General features: G+C 52.0%; 6 protein-coding genes across 6 annotated transcripts; 2 read left to right on the plus strand and 4 right to left on the minus strand.

Annotated features, from left to right (window-relative positions):
- The first annotated feature begins 59 nt into the window (after positions 1-59).
- Positions 60-1,865, plus strand: CAOG_07353 (DNA N-glycosylase). Its single transcript, XM_004343162.2, has 5 exons — positions 60-257; positions 335-378; positions 473-891; positions 975-1,445; positions 1,543-1,865. Exons 1-5 carry the CDS (start codon positions 145-147, stop codon positions 1,819-1,821), a joined length of 1,326 nt encoding a protein of 441 aa, XP_004343212.1. The 5' UTR covers positions 60-144; the 3' UTR covers positions 1,822-1,865.
- Positions 1,866-1,877: 12 nt separating this feature from the next.
- On the minus strand, positions 1,878-3,077 carry CAOG_07354 (hypothetical protein; the record flags this gene model as incomplete). The annotated part of the gene is made up of 3 exons (XM_004343163.2): positions 1,878-2,052; positions 2,308-2,709; positions 2,983-3,077. 3 exons carry the CDS (start codon positions 3,075-3,077, stop codon positions 1,878-1,880), a joined length of 672 nt encoding a protein of 223 aa, XP_004343213.2.
- Positions 3,078-3,278: 201 nt separating this feature from the next.
- CAOG_07355 (hypothetical protein) lies at positions 3,279-4,893 on the minus strand. Its single transcript, XM_004343164.2, has 3 exons — positions 4,821-4,893; positions 4,543-4,669; positions 3,279-3,865 (listed from the first exon to the last, which is right to left on the minus strand). The coding sequence occupies exons 1-3, from the start codon at positions 4,853-4,855 to the stop codon at positions 3,506-3,508; spliced, it is 522 nt and encodes a 173-aa protein (XP_004343214.1). The 5' UTR covers positions 4,856-4,893; the 3' UTR covers positions 3,279-3,505.
- Positions 4,894-5,087: 194 nt separating this feature from the next.
- CAOG_07356 (hypothetical protein) lies at positions 5,088-7,184 on the minus strand. The gene is made up of 6 exons (XM_004343165.2): positions 7,005-7,184; positions 6,464-6,922; positions 5,924-6,343; positions 5,621-5,818; positions 5,454-5,535; positions 5,088-5,375 (listed from the first exon to the last, which is right to left on the minus strand). The coding sequence occupies exons 1-6, from the start codon at positions 7,098-7,100 to the stop codon at positions 5,152-5,154; spliced, it is 1,479 nt and encodes a 492-aa protein (XP_004343215.1). The 5' UTR covers positions 7,101-7,184; the 3' UTR covers positions 5,088-5,151.
- A 1,119-nt stretch (positions 7,185-8,303) lies between these two features.
- On the plus strand, positions 8,304-11,109 carry CAOG_07357 (phosphate transporter). Its single transcript, XM_004343166.2, has 5 exons — positions 8,304-8,457; positions 8,673-8,840; positions 9,372-9,753; positions 9,919-10,730; positions 10,840-11,109. Exons 1-5 carry the CDS (start codon positions 8,362-8,364, stop codon positions 11,023-11,025), a joined length of 1,644 nt encoding a protein of 547 aa, XP_004343216.1. The 5' UTR covers positions 8,304-8,361; the 3' UTR covers positions 11,026-11,109.
- CAOG_07358 (myosin IE) lies at positions 11,056-15,747 on the minus strand. The gene is made up of 15 exons (XM_004343167.2): positions 15,600-15,747; positions 15,292-15,389; positions 14,912-14,956; positions 14,798-14,814; positions 14,536-14,713; positions 14,376-14,439; positions 14,193-14,291; positions 14,006-14,109; positions 13,406-13,909; positions 13,203-13,331; positions 12,638-13,125; positions 11,944-12,512; positions 11,697-11,829; positions 11,466-11,602; positions 11,056-11,349 (listed from the first exon to the last, which is right to left on the minus strand). Exons 1-15 carry the CDS (start codon positions 15,739-15,741, stop codon positions 11,228-11,230), a joined length of 2,829 nt encoding a protein of 942 aa, XP_004343217.2. The 5' UTR covers positions 15,742-15,747; the 3' UTR covers positions 11,056-11,227.
- Between the last annotated feature and the right edge of the window lie 165 nt (positions 15,748-15,912).

The following is a 15,912-nucleotide window of genomic DNA, read 5'->3' on the forward strand; positions in this document are numbered from 1 at the left end:
GTCTATTCCGTGGTCGTCGTATGCCCGTCTTGATTTGTCAAGTTTTATCAGGATTGTCATGCTGCAAATCATTTCTAGTACTCTTTGATTCTTTCTCTGAGAAACGGGGCTCAGTCTCATTTTCACTGTTTGCTCTAATTTCGCATGAGCGTGCTTCGCTGGAGGTCGCTGGCCGCTCCACCCGCCGAGCTCCGCATCGACGTGACACTGGCGTGTGGCCAGAGTTTCCGATGGAAGAAGACTGGCGATAATGAATGGTACGACAGCAATGCTCAACCCGAACAATCGGTGCCAAATTTTCAACTCGAGTGTTGTTGACGGACCATTTTGGCAGGTCGAGCGTGCTTGGCGGACGGCTCATCTCGCTGCAGCAAACAGGTACATTGACAACTACATGGCTGAAGTTCTGAGCTGCTGTGCGCTCGAAAAATCGCTGAGCAATCTGACCACCATCGTGAATACGCGAATACAGCGGACGATGTTCTGTTCGCCGACCGAACCGTGTCGGAGCCGGCCAGTGCTGCAGCAACAAGCATGAGCATGGACTCGCATGATAATGGAGCAACCGATGCTGCTGGTGCTGCTGCTGCTGGTGCTTCGTCCGCCACCAAGGCCTCGGTACTGCTCCAGTCATCGATTGCTCCGACGATGACCAACTCCACTGATGTCAAACCAATGCTCGATGATACTCTTGGAGACATGCTGCGCCGTTATTTCTGGCTGGATGTCAAGTTGGAGCCGCTTTATGCATCCTGGGCAGCGAGCGATCCGCGCTTCAAGTACATTTCGCAGCGATTGCCAGGCGTGCGAATACTGCGACAAGATCCAACGGAAAACCTCTTCTCATTCATCTGCTCGTCCAACAACAACATCTCGAGGATTACCTTGATGGTAATAACGGGATGAAGTGAAGTCGACTTGTGTGTGTGTTGTGTCAACGACGACTCACCTTCGCCAGCCCGCAACGTGTACAGATCGATCGAATGTGCCAGCAGTATGGTGTGAAACGGGGCGATATCGATGGCCAGAGCTTTTTCGACTTTCCGGAAGTGTCGGCACTCGCGCAGGACGGCGTCGAAGAGCGATTGCGCGAGCTCGGCTTTGGGTACCGCGCCAAGTTTATTGAACAGGCTGCAAAGCAAGTTCTAAAGTTGGGTGGCTCAGAGTGGCTCCTGCAACAGCGCGCTCTGCCCTATGTCACGGCTCGGACCAACCTCGTTCAGCTGCAAGGAGTTGGTCCGAAAGTCGCCGATTGCATTTGCCTCATGTCCATGGACAAGCACGACGCAATACCTGTGGATGTGCACGTCCGGCGCCTGGCAGAGCGAGACTACAAGCTGAAATTGGCGGTGGGCGAGTCGAAAACCATGACGGCCGCCGCGCACGACCAAGTTGGCAATTTCTTCCGCAAACTTTGGGGCGAATATGCCGGCTGGGCGCATTCGGTACGGAAACGTGTGTGTGTGTGTTTCCCCCGAGCACCAAGTTTCGCAATCAATCATGGCCCAAAGAACTCATGTGTTTGGTTTGGTGTCGGATTAGGTCATGTTCTCTGGGGAACTCAAGCGTTTTGAAGACCGCGTCGCTGGCGAACCCTCAGCTTCGGCTGAAACTGACACGAAACCTCGAAAGGCGAACAACAGCCGCAAGGTGGAAGAAGGAGTGACTGTTAAGCTCGAGTCCAAGCCCGACATTCTCAATGCCCCGTTGCCCCGCTCGAAGCGAGCTGCTGACAAGGAGATGGCCGAGAGCGCTTCGCAATCAGCACCTCCACCTGTGCGGCATGCGGCGAAAAAGGCTCGAATGCAAATGAAAAAATGATGCCCCTATCGATGTCCTTCAAAATACAATTGTTCAAAACAAAAGGGCGAAATCAATCAATGAGGAAGATGCTTGCGCACAACATCCGGAACGTATTGCATGTAGACCTCGTGCAGTTGCACATAGTCAGTGTACACGCGCGGTGTCGCAATGTGCCAGTAGTAGCCGGTCATGGCAAGCACGCTGGAGACAAGGAGTGCGCCCAGCGGGACGAATGCCTTCCAAACCGAGCTGTCAGGAGCAGGAATGAACTTTGGACGCCGGTAACGCAAGGTCGTCAAGGCCAGTCCAGTGCCAGCAAGGAGGTGGAACAGTCCAGATAGTGCCAGAGCACGAAAATAAACCCGTATTGCACCACGCTTTGTTTTCGGAGCAAGAAAGCACGGAAACAAACAAAAACCAAACAAACAAACAAACGTGAGCACTTCAGCATCAACAGGGCGAGGTCGAGCCCGAGAACATCGTCAGGCCTGTGAAAACACATACCTTCCGGTGACAATAGTCATGTCCGGAACAACGCCAGAAACGATCGGTGACAGCCGGGTTGCCATAACATGCACGCTGATCAAGGGCAGCAGGGCCAGGCCTGACAACCGGTGCAGCTTTCGAACAAGCGACAGAGTCATAGTGTCTGGCCCAGCTGCAGCTGCACGAACTGCCTTCGGGTCTGGCGCGGACGTTGCCGAAACATCTGCGGTTGACAATTCGTGTTTCAACGACTGCGCCAGCACGGCGTCCGCTGCAACGCGCTTCTGCATGCGCCACAAGCTGGCACCAACATGAATCGAAAGTGATCCAAACACCATGACGAGCTCGACGGCTGGGTTTTGGTAGTAACATCGCAAAACGGATTGCACGGAATCGTAGACAGCCGGCGAGATATGTCCACTTGCGAGCCCAGCAATCGAGATCAAGCAAGTATACAGTTATATCAAACAAATCACAGACACGTCGCACACACATATATATCGTTTGGTGAGTGACTGAAGCAAGATTGTTCTGACCATTGAAGTGTGTGGTGTGTGTGTGGTTCCGTCGCAGCGACCGATCAAAAGCGCGAGGGCTTCAGAGGACAAAATCCATTCAATGAGACGAGCAATCGAGCAATCGGAGCCCAAGACCGAGGACGAGTGAGTGAAACGACGAGTGCACTCTGGGTACCTGAGCGTGTTGCACAGGTGCAGGACGAGGAACGAGCCAAAGCCCAGTCCGGACGCAGCCTGGACCTTCTTGAGCAATGCGTCAGTAATGCTCATCATTCAAAGTCGAGGGGAAAAGTGGCACAGATCGAGCTCGATTGATTGGGAGAGCCAGAGCAGATTGTTCGCTGGAGCAAGATTGGCTTTAGCGCTTCTGCCTGTGCTGGATGATGTTGACTGAGCTGGATAGAATGGAGATGTGTGATGACTGCAAGTAGATCTAGATCATGTCACATTTTGATGATGCCATCATCTGCATGAAGATGTACATTTACTGTACTTTATCGATTATCGATCTGCAATCAACGAACAACCCTTGTTGGTCACCACTGAAGCGTTCACAAGCAATACAACAAGAAGAACGTGCCATGAAGAGAGCACAGACACCCACAAGCTGAAAAGGAAAAAAAATAAAAGAAACAATGGAAAATACAGGCAGAAAGAAAATCACAATTGCTGATACAGATCAACCGAGTACGTTAGATCTAGAAACTGACGAGCTTTTCGTCGTCGTCATCGTCGCCGACATCAAATCCGCGAGTCGAATTGAGCGCCGCGCTCGTTGCTGGTGGGACAGACGGGGCGGCGGCGGCGGCGGCGGTGGCGGCGGGGACGGGCAAGCTCGGTGCTTGCGAGGGTTGGCGCACACCGACTGACGCAGCTGGCGAAGGTGCAGGTAGGCTCGAGGGGATGGGTCGAGCGCGGATTTCAGCATTGTCGGCGTCATAGTCGTTCTCGTCGTCAAGGCCAGGCAGGTGGTTTTCCTCGTCGTCCAGCCCGTGATAGCGCACCGCCGCTTCCTTGTGGCGGTTTGCGATACACAGCAGTGTATATTCAAACCCTTCCTGTGAGTTTCAGAAGAGAAAAGCGAACGCAAGCAACGGGCGGAGCAGTAGGTGAGTTTTTTTACAACCATGCGTTGGTTTTGGAGATTGAGCTGGGAAAATGTTCAAGGCGCTGCAAACTTGACATGGTCATAGATGGGCTGTGCTTCCAGCGACCCCCAGAGTGCTGAGGGATGATCAAGCGCGTTGTCGGATCAACTTGACTTTTTGTCAGAGAGTTGCTTCGATTCCAGCGTTCCCCAGCAAAGAAACAAGCTCCTTGAACAATTGTTGATTCAAGCAAGCCTTTTCTTTGTTGTTTTTTTTCTCCTTTGTGCCACTGTGTGACCGTGGCGGTCGTGGTCGTGGTCGTGGTCTCAACGCACTGTGTTTTCCCAAATCCAAATCAAGTGACACTCAGCCACAGACAATGACTGTCGTTTTGTTCCAGCGTCAAAAGCGAGCAAAATCTTAAGTTGGATGGATGGAACGGGACGGCCGTTTGCCTCCCAATTGCGCGGAGAGGGAGGTCTTCAGGGGAAGGGGGAAGGGGGGGAACGAGCAGGGGGGTCATGAGGACGAGCGTAGCGTCAGCAAACGGAGGGGGTTACCGGACCCGCGCCCACCACCACCGACCAAGATCTGCCTGTTTTGCAAAACGTCAACATAGACAAGTAGCAGGAGACGGAGCGCCAAACCTTGATGAACGAGCCGACTTTGCGCCAGAAGGGCAGATTGGGGAACATTTCCTTGCCACGCGCGCCAACAACGCAGCGCCGGTACGACATGCCGCCGATGATGTACAGCGCAATGCTGCCGAGCACTCTGGGTGGGTCGAGGCGGTTTGGGTCGAGGTGGAGGGGGGTGGAAGGGGGTGGAAGGGGATTGAGAGGCAATAACGCAATGGAAACGCATACAATGGAAAAAAAGTCAGTCAAATGTATGGATCCAGCAAATTCTCAATGGACGGTCGTACATCAGAACAAAGACGGCGCCGCCACTGAGAGACATTCTTGTGATATGGGAGAATGAAAAGAAAACTGAAAAAAATAAGACTGATAGTGAGTGTGTGAAATAGATCTAGAAAACGAAGCAAATCTTAGAAACGAAACCAGAAAGGTCTGCCAGTTCAGTAACTCAGATCTCAAGCAATCATGTTGGACTTTTCGAGATTGTCAACGGTGGGCAGCTATTAGCAGGCTTTGCGGGAACCACAATGTGCCAAAAGACAACCAGCAAAGCGAGGATGGTCAACCAAAAGTTTATGAGAACAATCCATCGCGTTTCGCATGACAAACACGCCCACATTATCGCAGAGCAGCGCCGATGGCTACAGCAACAAGCAAAAAGATAATCGCGACTATCGCGGGGAGAGGAAGAGTGCCGGCATTTGCGACTTGTTTCGCAGGTGTTGCGGTGGCTTTCGTCGTTGCTGTGATGGTTGAAACTTGAGAGTCAGTCGTTGTTAGAGTGCTCTTGGCCTTGGTCTCTGCAGCCGGTGCTGAGCACGAGGCCAAAAAGCCGCTCAAATCTGAAAGAAAACAATTCAATTTCTAAGTTTCCAAAGACAAAATCCGGGTTTCAATCAGGTCTCTTGAAAAATGCATACCTCCTGCTTTCTCGACAGCACTTGCAGCAGCCAACGCGGTCACTTTCAAGCCAAACAAATCGGACAGGCGTTGCTCGAGAATCTGAGTTCGAAGATCAAGGCATCGGTGAGTTCAAGCAAAATCTCACAAACAGAGGCACAGACACTCCTCGCATCATCATTTTTACCTCGGCTGAATCATCTTCATATGCATAGTCGCTGAGTGGGAAACTTGGCAAATGAGGCAGCGAGAACAGCGAACGGACTGGCGACGGCTGCACCAACATTGCACTCGAGTCTGCCTGCGCTGCGAGAGAGTCGGCCAAGTCCTCGGCAAGATAAGCCAACCGAATGCTAGTAGTGCGAACGAGGTCTGAAAGAAGCGCCTGCAGGCCAACAAGCAAAGCCAAAACCAGGAGAGAAATGAGAACTAACTTTCGGCACAAAGACTCCAGCACTGTCCACACTCATACAACCACCAGGATGCTCACCTGTTGTGCCTCGGCCATTGTCGCTTTCGGATGCACAACTGCAGTGACGTACACGTCGCCGCTCACAGAGACGGAGGTTGTCGTGGCAATCGACGTTGAGGTGAGCTTCAGGTCGTTGAAGGAAGCAAAAGATGGGAGGGCTGTCACAATAGTAACAGTCACGCTTGATTGCCCTTTGGCCGACTCGGGCAATGGAGTGTCGAGGGCAGTGCTGGCAAGCGTCGAGTCAAATACGGTCTCGGCGGATGCCAACTGCGCCAGTACTGGCTTGAAAGCCTTGATCACTTGAGATACAACCATTCCAGTGTCACCAGTAGCCCCTGCGAGCGGCACAAGCGAGTCCAAGTGATACGTGGCCGAAATCGTCCGAAACTTGGCGAACGTGTTTTGCGCCTTCCACTCGGCAGTGGCCAGGGACGCCTACGATGCATCAAGCCATGTGCAAGACCATAGAAGTTGAGTGGCATGAAATCCCGTCGCACACTGCAATGAATCGACGAATTGACGAATTGAGACGAAACAACAACTCATCAAACATACCCGGTGATCGGCAACATCCAGCGTCCGCACAATCCGCTTCTTGGTCGCAGAGCAGACGTGCACGAGATAGCGCTCTGAGGTGATTGCATGTGGTTCGCCAGCGTTGAGCGAGTTGGCTCCGACGGCGGTCACCAGTTGGCGCAACTTTGCTGCCGTTGAGCTCGTCTTGAGCGAGAGATCCGACGGAGCGTAAATGTACACTCCGACGACATCAATGCCGCCTGGCAGTGCTTGTCGGACCTGCCTGGCATGTGCGACGACCCACTCTTGATCGATGCCTTCAATCTGAGCCTGCATTGACGTGGCGTTGCTACTGGCGGGAGTCTTCCCTGCAGCCGCCTTCTTGCTTGCGCCTGCGCCTTGCTCGGTGGCTGTTGTCGTCGCAGTCGTTGCACTGGCAGTCTCGTCCTTGGGCGTCGGCACGATGGCGACAATGTGGTCGCGTTGTCCTGCAGTCATCTGCTCAGTGTCAAAGTCGCAGTCGCAGTCAGTTCCGCATTGAACCTTTCATTCAATCCTATGGCAGTGCCTTCGCTTTAACCTGTCCGATCAGCAGACCCAGCTGCCACGGCGCTGCGGCGTAGAGTTGATCCAACGCAGTCTCAACCGCTTCCTCTGCAATGCCAGTTCGACCCATTTCGAGCTCTTCTTGGTTTCGAGATAGTAAGACTGAGACGCAAGGTGAGAAACTGTACAACTGAGAACTGAGAACTGAGAACTGAGAACTGAGAACTGAGATTGTAAAATGCGAATTTCCATACAAATTCAGGCTCAGTCTCTTTCTTGCTTGTGTTCTCAGAATGACAGAAACGCCGCCTCAGCCAAAGTCTCACGCAATTCGAGCTGAGGTAAAAAAAAACGAGCATGTTGGTTGGGCGGACGGGTGAGTTCGGGGAGGTGATCGGGATGCGGGATACTGACCTTTTTGTATGGTGAACTGTAAGGTGAACCAGGACGATGGCGTTCCTGACGCGTACACGACAGCCGTTGCGCGATCTGGATGTGCGGATCTGAACGACCGGGTCTTGTTATGCCATGCCGAGGTCAGTTGCATGTGAAAGAGCGAGCGACAGTGCAGCGACTCGAGGCAAAAAGCAGTCATCCCAGCCGTTTCAGCTTCAATCTTGGCGTTATTCTCGATAGCTTTGAGATTGAGATTGAAAGCTTCCACTGAGGGTGTTTCATGTGGATTTATCTCGGTGTGGCTCACTGATACTACGACTTTGAAATGTCCTAAACAGCTCAAGGACTGGCGAAAGTGCGCCGACGTTGTTGCCGCGTTTCGCGAGTGTTTTACCAAGCATCAACGCGAACGACAAAGCCAATTGCAGATAAAGAGCTCAAGTAATGCCTCTGACACTCATCGATGACGATATTGCAGAGATATCACCTTCCGATGCCCGTGAAATTGCTTTGTCTTGTACATTACACCTTTTTGATTCAACTGCTCGCCAATTCTACGCTCATCTTCATCGTCCTACCTGTATGCCAAGCCATCCTATCATCGCCAACCAGCGATGTTGCTTCTCTGGTCGACGCATCACTCGCCTTCCATCATCAGCTGGAATTTTGGATTTTCATTCAATTCATTCCAAGGAGAACCTTGCTCCATCCCTTTCCTCTCGATTTTCTTTGCGTCTATCGTTCCATCGATTTGAACAAAAAAAAAAAAGTTGAAACACAGACTTGCGTCCACGTAGATCTAGCTTGTCACCTGAGCTGAGAATGTTTAACGGAGCCAAACGATCTCTCAAGTTCATCTCTTGAATTGCGTTTGTCTCTGACTTGATTTTGTCTCTGATTTGATCATTTCTCAGATCTGTTCCTGTCTCATTTTGATCTTGTCTCAGTTTTCTTGTTCTCCTTCCTTTCCATCCAATCTCCAATCGCCAATCGCCATGGATCCACATGACTACAGCTGGATTCTCGCCGTCTCGTTCATCCTCTCCTGTCTCAACGCATACGCTCTCGGCGCAAACGACGTCGGCAATGCTGTCAGTGCTATTATGAACCCCCCTTCCCCCCCGCCCCGAATGGCTCACCCATGCAATGCGATCTCGTGTCGTGTCGTTCTGATGCTCGCTGTCGGGGTTTGTTCGCAATTGGAAATCGAAACAACGGGGTTGGTGCTCACTCACTCACTCACTCACTCACTCTCACTCACTCACTGGGTACTACTTGTGCTGTTTTTGATTGGCTCTGGTGCTAGTTTGCGACGGCGGTGGCCGCCAAGACGCTGACCCTCCGCCAAGCGTGCGCGATTGCCCTGTTCACCGAGTTTGGCGGCGGCGTGCTGCTCGGCGCGTCGGTCGCTGACACAATCAAGGGCAACATTATCGACACGAGTCTGTTCACCAGCAACCCTGCGCTGCTCATGGTGAGTCAGGCAAACGGCTGGGCTGGGCGCTGGGCTGGCTCGCAGTTAAAGATTGAAGCGGGGTCACGTTGCGTTCCACGGTTCCACGGGGCCGTGTCGCACTCATGTCAACCAGCTGCCGTCATGCACTGGGGCAAGTTCTGTCACTCGGATTTATCGCTTGGGCACATTCTGGTGTCATAAAGCGGAATTGCGATGGATTGGAGCTTGTGTGTGTGTGTGTTGAGGAGGAGGCGAAACGACGCAGATTGTCGCACAAAACGTTTCACTCGTTTACTGTTAGAAAATGAATCGTAAGCGCCAAGGACGAACAGTGGAGGTGACGGTTGAAGATCGAAAGAACATGCGAGAGACACTGAATCAACGTACAGCATTGAAAAGATTCGCTGATTCTGACTTTGGAAACGGAAACAACCGCAAAACACGACGAAATTTTGGAGCAACTCTTTAGTTTTGCACTTACACATCTGTCTCATTTTGATGTCTGATTGGCGACGCTCTCTTGTTGTGCTCTCTCTCTTTGAAACACAGCTCGCAATGATGTGCGCTTTGTGCGGATCATCGTTTCTGGTGCTGGCTGCGACTTTGAAAGGATTCCCCGTTTCGTCCACCCATGCAATTATCGGCGCCATCATTGGCACCGGTATCGCTGCCTTTGGTGTGGATACCGTCGACTGGGGCTGGACCGGTGTCGGCAAGATTGTTGCATCATGGTTTATTTCGCCCTTCCTCTCGGGCTTCATTTCGGCCGCCATCTTCCTCATCTCCAAGTACACTGTCCTCGTCAAACCCAACTCGTACGCACGGGCTCTCAAGGTCATTCCCGTCTTTTTCTTTTTGACATTCCTGATTGTCACTTTTTTCATCTTGTACGATGGCGCGCCCGATCTCAACCTCAAGAATGAGAATCCCGGTAATTTTTGTCGCGTGTTGCTTGCGACATGCGCATTAGTGTGTTTGGCGCCGCTGTTCCCTTGGACTTGGGTATCAGAAACTCGGAGACTGCAAAACTCATCCCCATGTTGTTGATTTGATTTTTTTTTTGTTTTTTGTTTTGTTTTTGTTTTTTTTTGCGCAGGAATGATTGTCGGCATCGTGTTTGGCGTCGGCATTGTGGCTGCAGTTTTCGCGTACTTTTACTTGGTCCAAGTCATTCGCTTGCGAGTTGAAATCCGGCCGCAACGCCCGCTGTACCAGGACTTGCTTTACTTTTACTTTGGACGGCCGCATCTGCCTGCGTATGTCGGCGATGATGCTGCCCTTCCTCTGTGTGGCAATGAACCTGAGCATGCTGAGCCTCACCACGACGAAGCACCCCAGCCGTTGATTCCGGAAGTGTCACGCTCAAACTCGTACGGCTCCACAACAGACGAGCCGCTCGCACACGGATCGGTTGGCGGCGTCAACGAGGCCAAGCCTCCTCAAGTGGATGCAGCTCAAAAGAGCTGGTTTGGGAAGGCGCTTGCCGCGGCCTCGAGTGGCATGGACAAGGACATTGTGTCTGCAGAGAGCGAGGCACAGGCCCACATGATGTCGCAGGCCACCAAGTTTGAGACGCGCACTGAGGAGACGTACAGCTTCTTGCAAGTCCTTTCGTGCGTGTCGATGAGTTTTGCGCACGGCTCCAACGATGTGGGAAACGCGGTGGGCCCGATCTCTGCGGTCTGGTACATTTGGCAGAATGCGGCCGTCGCTGGCACCAAAACCGACGTGCCCGTGTGGCACTTGGCCATCGGCGGTGCTTGCATCAATCTGGGGCTCCTGACGCTTGGCTGGCGAGTCATGAAAACGCTTGGCAACAAGCTGACCTACCAGTCGCCATCGCGAGGCTTTTGCACCGAGATTGGCGCCATTCTGACTGTGCTTACCGCTTCCAAGTTGGGGTTGCCAGTAAGTGCTGCCCGAGGAGGGGGACGTGTGATTGATGATACCAGAGAAGCCAACTTTTTGCCGGCGTTTACGTTGCTCACTTTCTCGCCCTCTCGCTCTGACGCTGCAGGTCAGTACAACCCATGCAATCACTGGCTCGAGCGCATTTGTTGGCCTTGCTTCGTCCGGATCGGCCAAAACGGTCAACTGGCGCTTGCTTGGATGGTGCTTCCTGAGTTGGATTGTGACGGTGCCAATTGCAGCCTTGATCTCTGGACTCTTGTTTGCCATGATTGTCAACTCGCCACGGGTTTAAAAGACAATCTTCTTTTGTTTGCCCGAGCTATCAAAACTGATTGTATATTCTGTTATAGCCCAATACAAAACAAAAACAAAACGCGTTGTTGGGGCAGAACACGAAAAAACGTCAACCGGTGCCACATTCGCAAACAAAACAAAGACGTTCCAACAAAGCAAGACAAAACAAAAAGCGATCAAAAACACGATTCATCGTTCGTTCATTTTTTGGCCCAAGAAGGAGTGCCAGCCTGCCCATATCCCGATGAGCTGCTGGCAGCGCCGCCAGCCGGGCCACGGTATCCGCTGCGCTTCTCCACGGGCACGTAAGTGCTCTTGGGTTCTGTGGGTGTTTCGAGCAAAGAAACAAAAACAAGAGCACAAGAGACAACAAGTCAGTTTCACAGGACGGGCGATTCTCAATTCCAAAAAAACTCTCCAACTCGAAACAAAACGTACGAGCATCCTTGGGAAGATCCGAGCCAACAGTCACCGTCGAAGTCTTGCCCTTGCCAGCAAAAATAGCACGAGGAGTGCCTTCCACCTTGGTGAACGTGATGGTGCGGACGTCCTTTTCTTTGGCCTTGTACGTGATGCTGTACAGAAAGAGTGTGCATACTAATCAGCTCACAGTAATTCCCCGCAAGTCAAAAAAGATAAACACGTTATCTCAAGTCAAATGAATCATACTTGTTGGAGAACTTCACTGCCAAATCCTTGTTGGTCTTTCGGTAGTGCTCCTTCAAACACACCACGAGCTCGCTCTTGCGGTTGTTTTCAAGCAAGTAGTCGTAATCGGTTGCGTGGATAATGATAAAGTTATCTGAACGTACAATCAACCAGCCAAAACAAAAAATTCACCCACAACCCGGTCAGTTCCAAGGAGACCCCCTTGCACAACAGCAATCCCAACCAGTTCAACTATGGCCACACTCACCACTCAGCTCGCTGAGACTGACGCCAGTCACCATCTCATGCGGAATGCGACGGGCAATCTTGCCCTTGGCCGGGGTCTTGAGAGACAGGTTGTAAATGGCCTTGTCGGTGACAACAATGGAGCGACGCTGCGACTTGTAGCGCTTGTTGATCTTGTTGCAGTTGTCGGCAAACAGAATCTTCGAGTCGTCGTTCTTGTGCATCGTGTCAACAACGAAAGGCGCGTGCTTGAAGTTGCCATAGTCTCCGTAGTACTTGCGGTTGATGGAAAACTTGCGACGCTCCTTTTGCCCAGAGAAAATGTCCTGCATGCTGGCGCGGATGAGCAGGTACCACTTGCGCGCGACAAAGGCGCGGTAGAAGCGCTGGATTTTGCTGACAATGGCCACAAGCTTGGCCTCGCGCATTTCCTCCAGCTTGAAGACGGTTTGGGGAGACTTGATGAAAATCTTGGTCTTGCCGAACTGGTACTCGTCCTTGGCAATCTTGAGGTGCTGCAGAATCTTTTCGCAGCCCGATTTTTCGTCGCCCGACCACTTGGGCCATGTTTCCTCCGTCAGCATCTTGTAGCTGGAGGCAGGAAGAGCGATGTGATTGTTAGCAAAGGAAAAAAAAATAAAAGCAACAACAACAACAACAACAACAAGCCAAAAAAGATCAACCACATTTCCCCGAGCTACAAAACAATGCCTTACCGGTGCAAAAAGTGGCCATACACCATGCGGAATGCAAAACCAGCACGACGAACACGAACGTTCTCGACAAGACCGAGGTAGCGAACCTGGTTGCGGACCATCTCGTCGTCAAAGTAACCGCCGACCTTGCGCTCGTTGGGCTTGATGCAGCGAATGTAGTGCGGCACACAGGCACGCAGGGCATCCATGAGCGCAGCAACTTGCGTCTTGAACTGGGTACCAGCAGTCACGGGGCGCTTTTTGGAATCCTTCATGCGCTCCGCGTCCGCAGCGAAAATCTCCTTGCCGAGCTTGAGCGAGCTGGCCATCATGAGCTCGACGAGGTCGCTGAAGAGGGTGTCCTTGTTCTTGTCCAAGAAGCCCTTGGTGTCGTACTCGACCACACCCGCGAAATGCTTAATCACAAAGATGGAGCCCGCGCCCTTGGTGAGGTGCGTCGTGTCCGTGACTTGCTTGAAGAGCTTGGTGTGGAAGGACTCGTCCGTACCCTAAGCACAGCACAAACAGGCGATGCTGAAATGAAGACACTGTCACAAGTTGTAACGATACAGCTCAGCAATCCTACCTTCGGGAACAAGCACTCTTCATCCAACAAGGACAGAATGCCGCCGTTGCGCTCGATGAGTTCGCAGCATGGACGATTGTCGTAGTAGTCAATACGGGTCCATGCAATGCCCTCCTTGACGTACTCTTCCTGTAAGACAACAAAGTTGAACGAAATCAGCAACAGAAAAACACACCACTCGGCGTCAACCATCGACAACTTGCCTGCTCCTTCTTCAAGGTCAGCTCGATGAAAATCTGCTGAAGCTTCTCGTTGACAAAGTTGATGCAGAGCTGCTCAAAGCCGTTGGTTTGGAAGATCTCAAAGCCGTAAATGTCCAGAACGCCAATGACGAACGCCGGCTTCTCGGTGTGCATGGTCGTGTTGATGCGCTCGACAATCCACTGGAAGAGACGCGAGTAAACAGCCTTGGCGAGCGAGTCGCGCGAGTACAGCGCTTGCTCCTTGCCGAGCGTGGATTTGATGACCTCGGTCGAGCCGCCCTTGATTGAGCGGTGAGTGAGCGCATGAGCGAGCTTGTCGCCCGTCACGCCAAGCATTTGAGCGGCAATGGCAAGGATTTCCTTGCTGTCAACAACCGCCTTGTCGTCCTGACCCTTGGCCTCCTCGGATGCGAAGCTCATGTTGCCCAGGTGCAGAATGCCCGCAAGCAGATGCATAATGTCCTTCTGCTCGGCCGACGAAATGCCGCAGACAGTCATGGCAGTCTGTGTGCCGCAAGGTTTCCAGAGTGAAGAAGAAGAAGGAATTCAATGTGAGAAAAACAATTGGCGGAAAGCAACAACGATGCCTCACACACATACCTTGGTTTCAGCGAAATCCGCTCGGTCATCAATTCCATCGGCGCGATAGACGTTGCTCTGGCTCAGGTACGCATAATGCTCGGGACCATACAGCTGGAGTTCCTCTACACACGAAGACGACAAAAATTGGTGTCGAGTTGAAACGCCAGTTCTCAGCGCATGACCATGCTCCAAACACTGCACTCACTTTGCTCTTGTGCACTCGAGCCGGCAAGCAGCTGGTAGAAAATGTGGAAGGACCGCTCGGTGTCTTGGCGACTCACGATGCGGGACTTTTCGAGCAAATCTGTCGCAAGTTGGAAAGGGAGGTTTAGAAGACAGTCCACGGCAGGAGGCCATCCCAAAACACACAGCAGCGGCATGGTCTGACATTGCGTGATCTTTCCACCGACGGGGTCTCCACCGTAGCTGAACTGGATCTCAAAATATTTGCCCTGCAGTTGGTTGAGTTGTTGTTTCAGACAACAAGTCAGTCGGTCAGCAACCTCAGGGCATGTGCGCGCACAACACACAAACGCTAGATGTCGTACAAAGCGACTCGAGTTGTTGTTGCGAACGGTCTTTGCGTTGCCAAAGGCCTCGAGCAACGGGTTGGACTCGAGAATCTGCTGCTTGACCTTCTCGACGTCTGCTGCCTTGGAACTGACTGCAGCAATGTACTCCATGATCTTCTTGGAAGCCTCGGTCTTGCCTGCGCCAGACTCGCCACTGTCAAAGCGAATGGTGAGCGCAAACAACCACGATAATTCGATTCAAGAAACACGGGAATCGCGAAGAAGCAGCATTCCAAACCTGATAATCACGCAATGCTACAAAGATGACCAATGAGACAGCAAAGAGAGCCGAGTGAGCGAATGGTCAATCGAGCATTGACTTGAACTTGAACAAATCTGATTCATAACTCACATTCTCACGGTCGGCGACCATGTTGCGCACGGAAATGTCTGCGAGCTGTTTTGGGACCACACACACAAAAACACACATTCCAGCACACAGTGTAACACGGAAATGAGTGACACGCGAACATGAGACCAATGATGTTACGTTGTGTTGCTAACTGTGACTGCCGTTGTTGAGTTGAGGACTGAGAAGGCAGTCGGAATTTCTGCCTCCAATGCCAAGCTCTGTGCTTCTCGACGCCGCTTCTCCCCTTCCGTATCAGCGCAAGTCGGAGCGCGGAATGGCTGAAGGACATCTCAGTGCAGCCAACCCCCGAACTGTGTACCAACCACAGCGGATGACGGTTGATCGGGTGATTGTGATGGCTATTCAAAAACCACACTAACCGCATAGACATGCGGCGCGTTCTCGTAGAGCAGCCGGCCGCGGTAGCGCTGCAGCGTCGTCGGCAGGTACAATGGCTTGATCTGCTTGAATGGGTTCACTGTGAACGACGAAGGGGAAGAACGAGCCGAGAAACGGTCAGAAACGACAATTGAATTGAGCCGATAATAAAATAAAAAATAAAAATAATAAAAAGTTGCCTTCATAGGCGAAAAAATTGGAATCGCGTTTCTCATAGCATGAAACCGAATTCAAATCGCGTTCGATACGGCTTGATCACTGAACGACATCACATTTTAGTAGTCCAAACCTGAAATGAGCACTTCGCCAATGTAAGTGTAGATCTCGTCGTGGTCGTAGTGCGCTTTGAGGGCAGACATGACGGCATCTTCGGTGATGTCGGACAGCAGGACAAGATCGTCCGGCGCGTGCTGATGCGGGCGATAGGCCATGGTGGATTTTTGGGTGAAAACTGAAACAAACAAAGACTGGGCCTTTGAATGAGGCGACTTCGGTGATGTCGGACAGCAGGACAAGATCGTCCGGCGCGTGCTGATGCGGGCGATAGGCCATGGTGGATTTTTGGGTGAAAACTGAAACAAAAAAAGACTGGGCCTTTGAAT

Source organism: Capsaspora owczarzaki, assembly GCF_000151315.2.
Source record: "Capsaspora owczarzaki ATCC 30864 unplaced genomic scaffold supercont2.15, whole genome shotgun sequence".
NCBI lineage: Eukaryota > Filasterea > Ministeriida > Capsasporidae > Capsaspora > Capsaspora owczarzaki.

Coding starts and splice junctions, on each gene's coding strand:
- CAOG_07353 (XM_004343162.2), top strand. CDS start 145: ATGAGCGTGCTTCGCTGGAGGTCGCTGGCCGCTCCACCCGCCGAGCTC. Junction 258..334: donor AAGACTGGCGATAATGAATG/GTACGACAGCAA, acceptor CCATTTTGGCAG/GTCGAGCGTGCTTGGCGGAC. Junction 1,446..1,542: donor ATGCCGGCTGGGCGCATTCG/GTACGGAAACGT, acceptor GTGTCGGATTAG/GTCATGTTCTCTGGGGAACT.
- CAOG_07355 (XM_004343164.2), bottom strand. CDS start 4,855: ATGTCTCTCAGTGGCGGCGCCGTCTTTGTTCTGAT. Junction 4,670..4,820: donor GGCGCCGTCTTTGTTCTGAT/GTACGACCGTCC, acceptor CGACCCACCCAG/AGTGCTCGGCAGCATTGCGC. Junction 3,866..4,542: donor AAGTCGGCTCGTTCATCAAG/GTTTGGCGCTCC, acceptor TGAAACTCACAG/GAAGGGTTTGAATATACACT.
- CAOG_07356 (XM_004343165.2), bottom strand. CDS start 7,100: ATGGGTCGAACTGGCATTGCAGAGGAAGCGGTTGAGACTGCGTTGGAT. Junction 6,344..6,463: donor TGGATGTTGCCGATCACCGG/GTATGTTTGATG, acceptor GATGCATCGTAG/GCGTCCCTGGCCACTGCCGA. Junction 5,376..5,453: donor TGCTGTCGAGAAAGCAGGAG/GTATGCATTTTT, acceptor GTTTTCTTTCAG/ATTTGAGCGGCTTTTTGGCC.
- CAOG_07357 (XM_004343166.2), top strand. CDS start 8,362: ATGGATCCACATGACTACAGCTGGATTCTCGCCGTCTCGTTCATCCTC. Junction 8,458..8,672: donor CAAACGACGTCGGCAATGCT/GTCAGTGCTATT, acceptor CTCTGGTGCTAG/TTTGCGACGGCGGTGGCCGC. Junction 10,731..10,839: donor CTTCCAAGTTGGGGTTGCCA/GTAAGTGCTGCC, acceptor CTGACGCTGCAG/GTCAGTACAACCCATGCAAT.
- CAOG_07358 (XM_004343167.2), bottom strand. CDS start 15,741: ATGGCCTATCGCCCGCATCAGCACGCGCCGGACGATCTTGTCCTGCTG. Junction 13,332..13,405: donor TGACCTTGAAGAAGGAGCAG/GCAAGTTGTCGA, acceptor GTTGTCTTACAG/GAAGAGTACGTCAAGGAGGG. Junction 13,126..13,202: donor AAGAGTGCTTGTTCCCGAAG/GTAGGATTGCTG, acceptor TGCTGTGCTTAG/GGTACGGACGAGTCCTTCCA.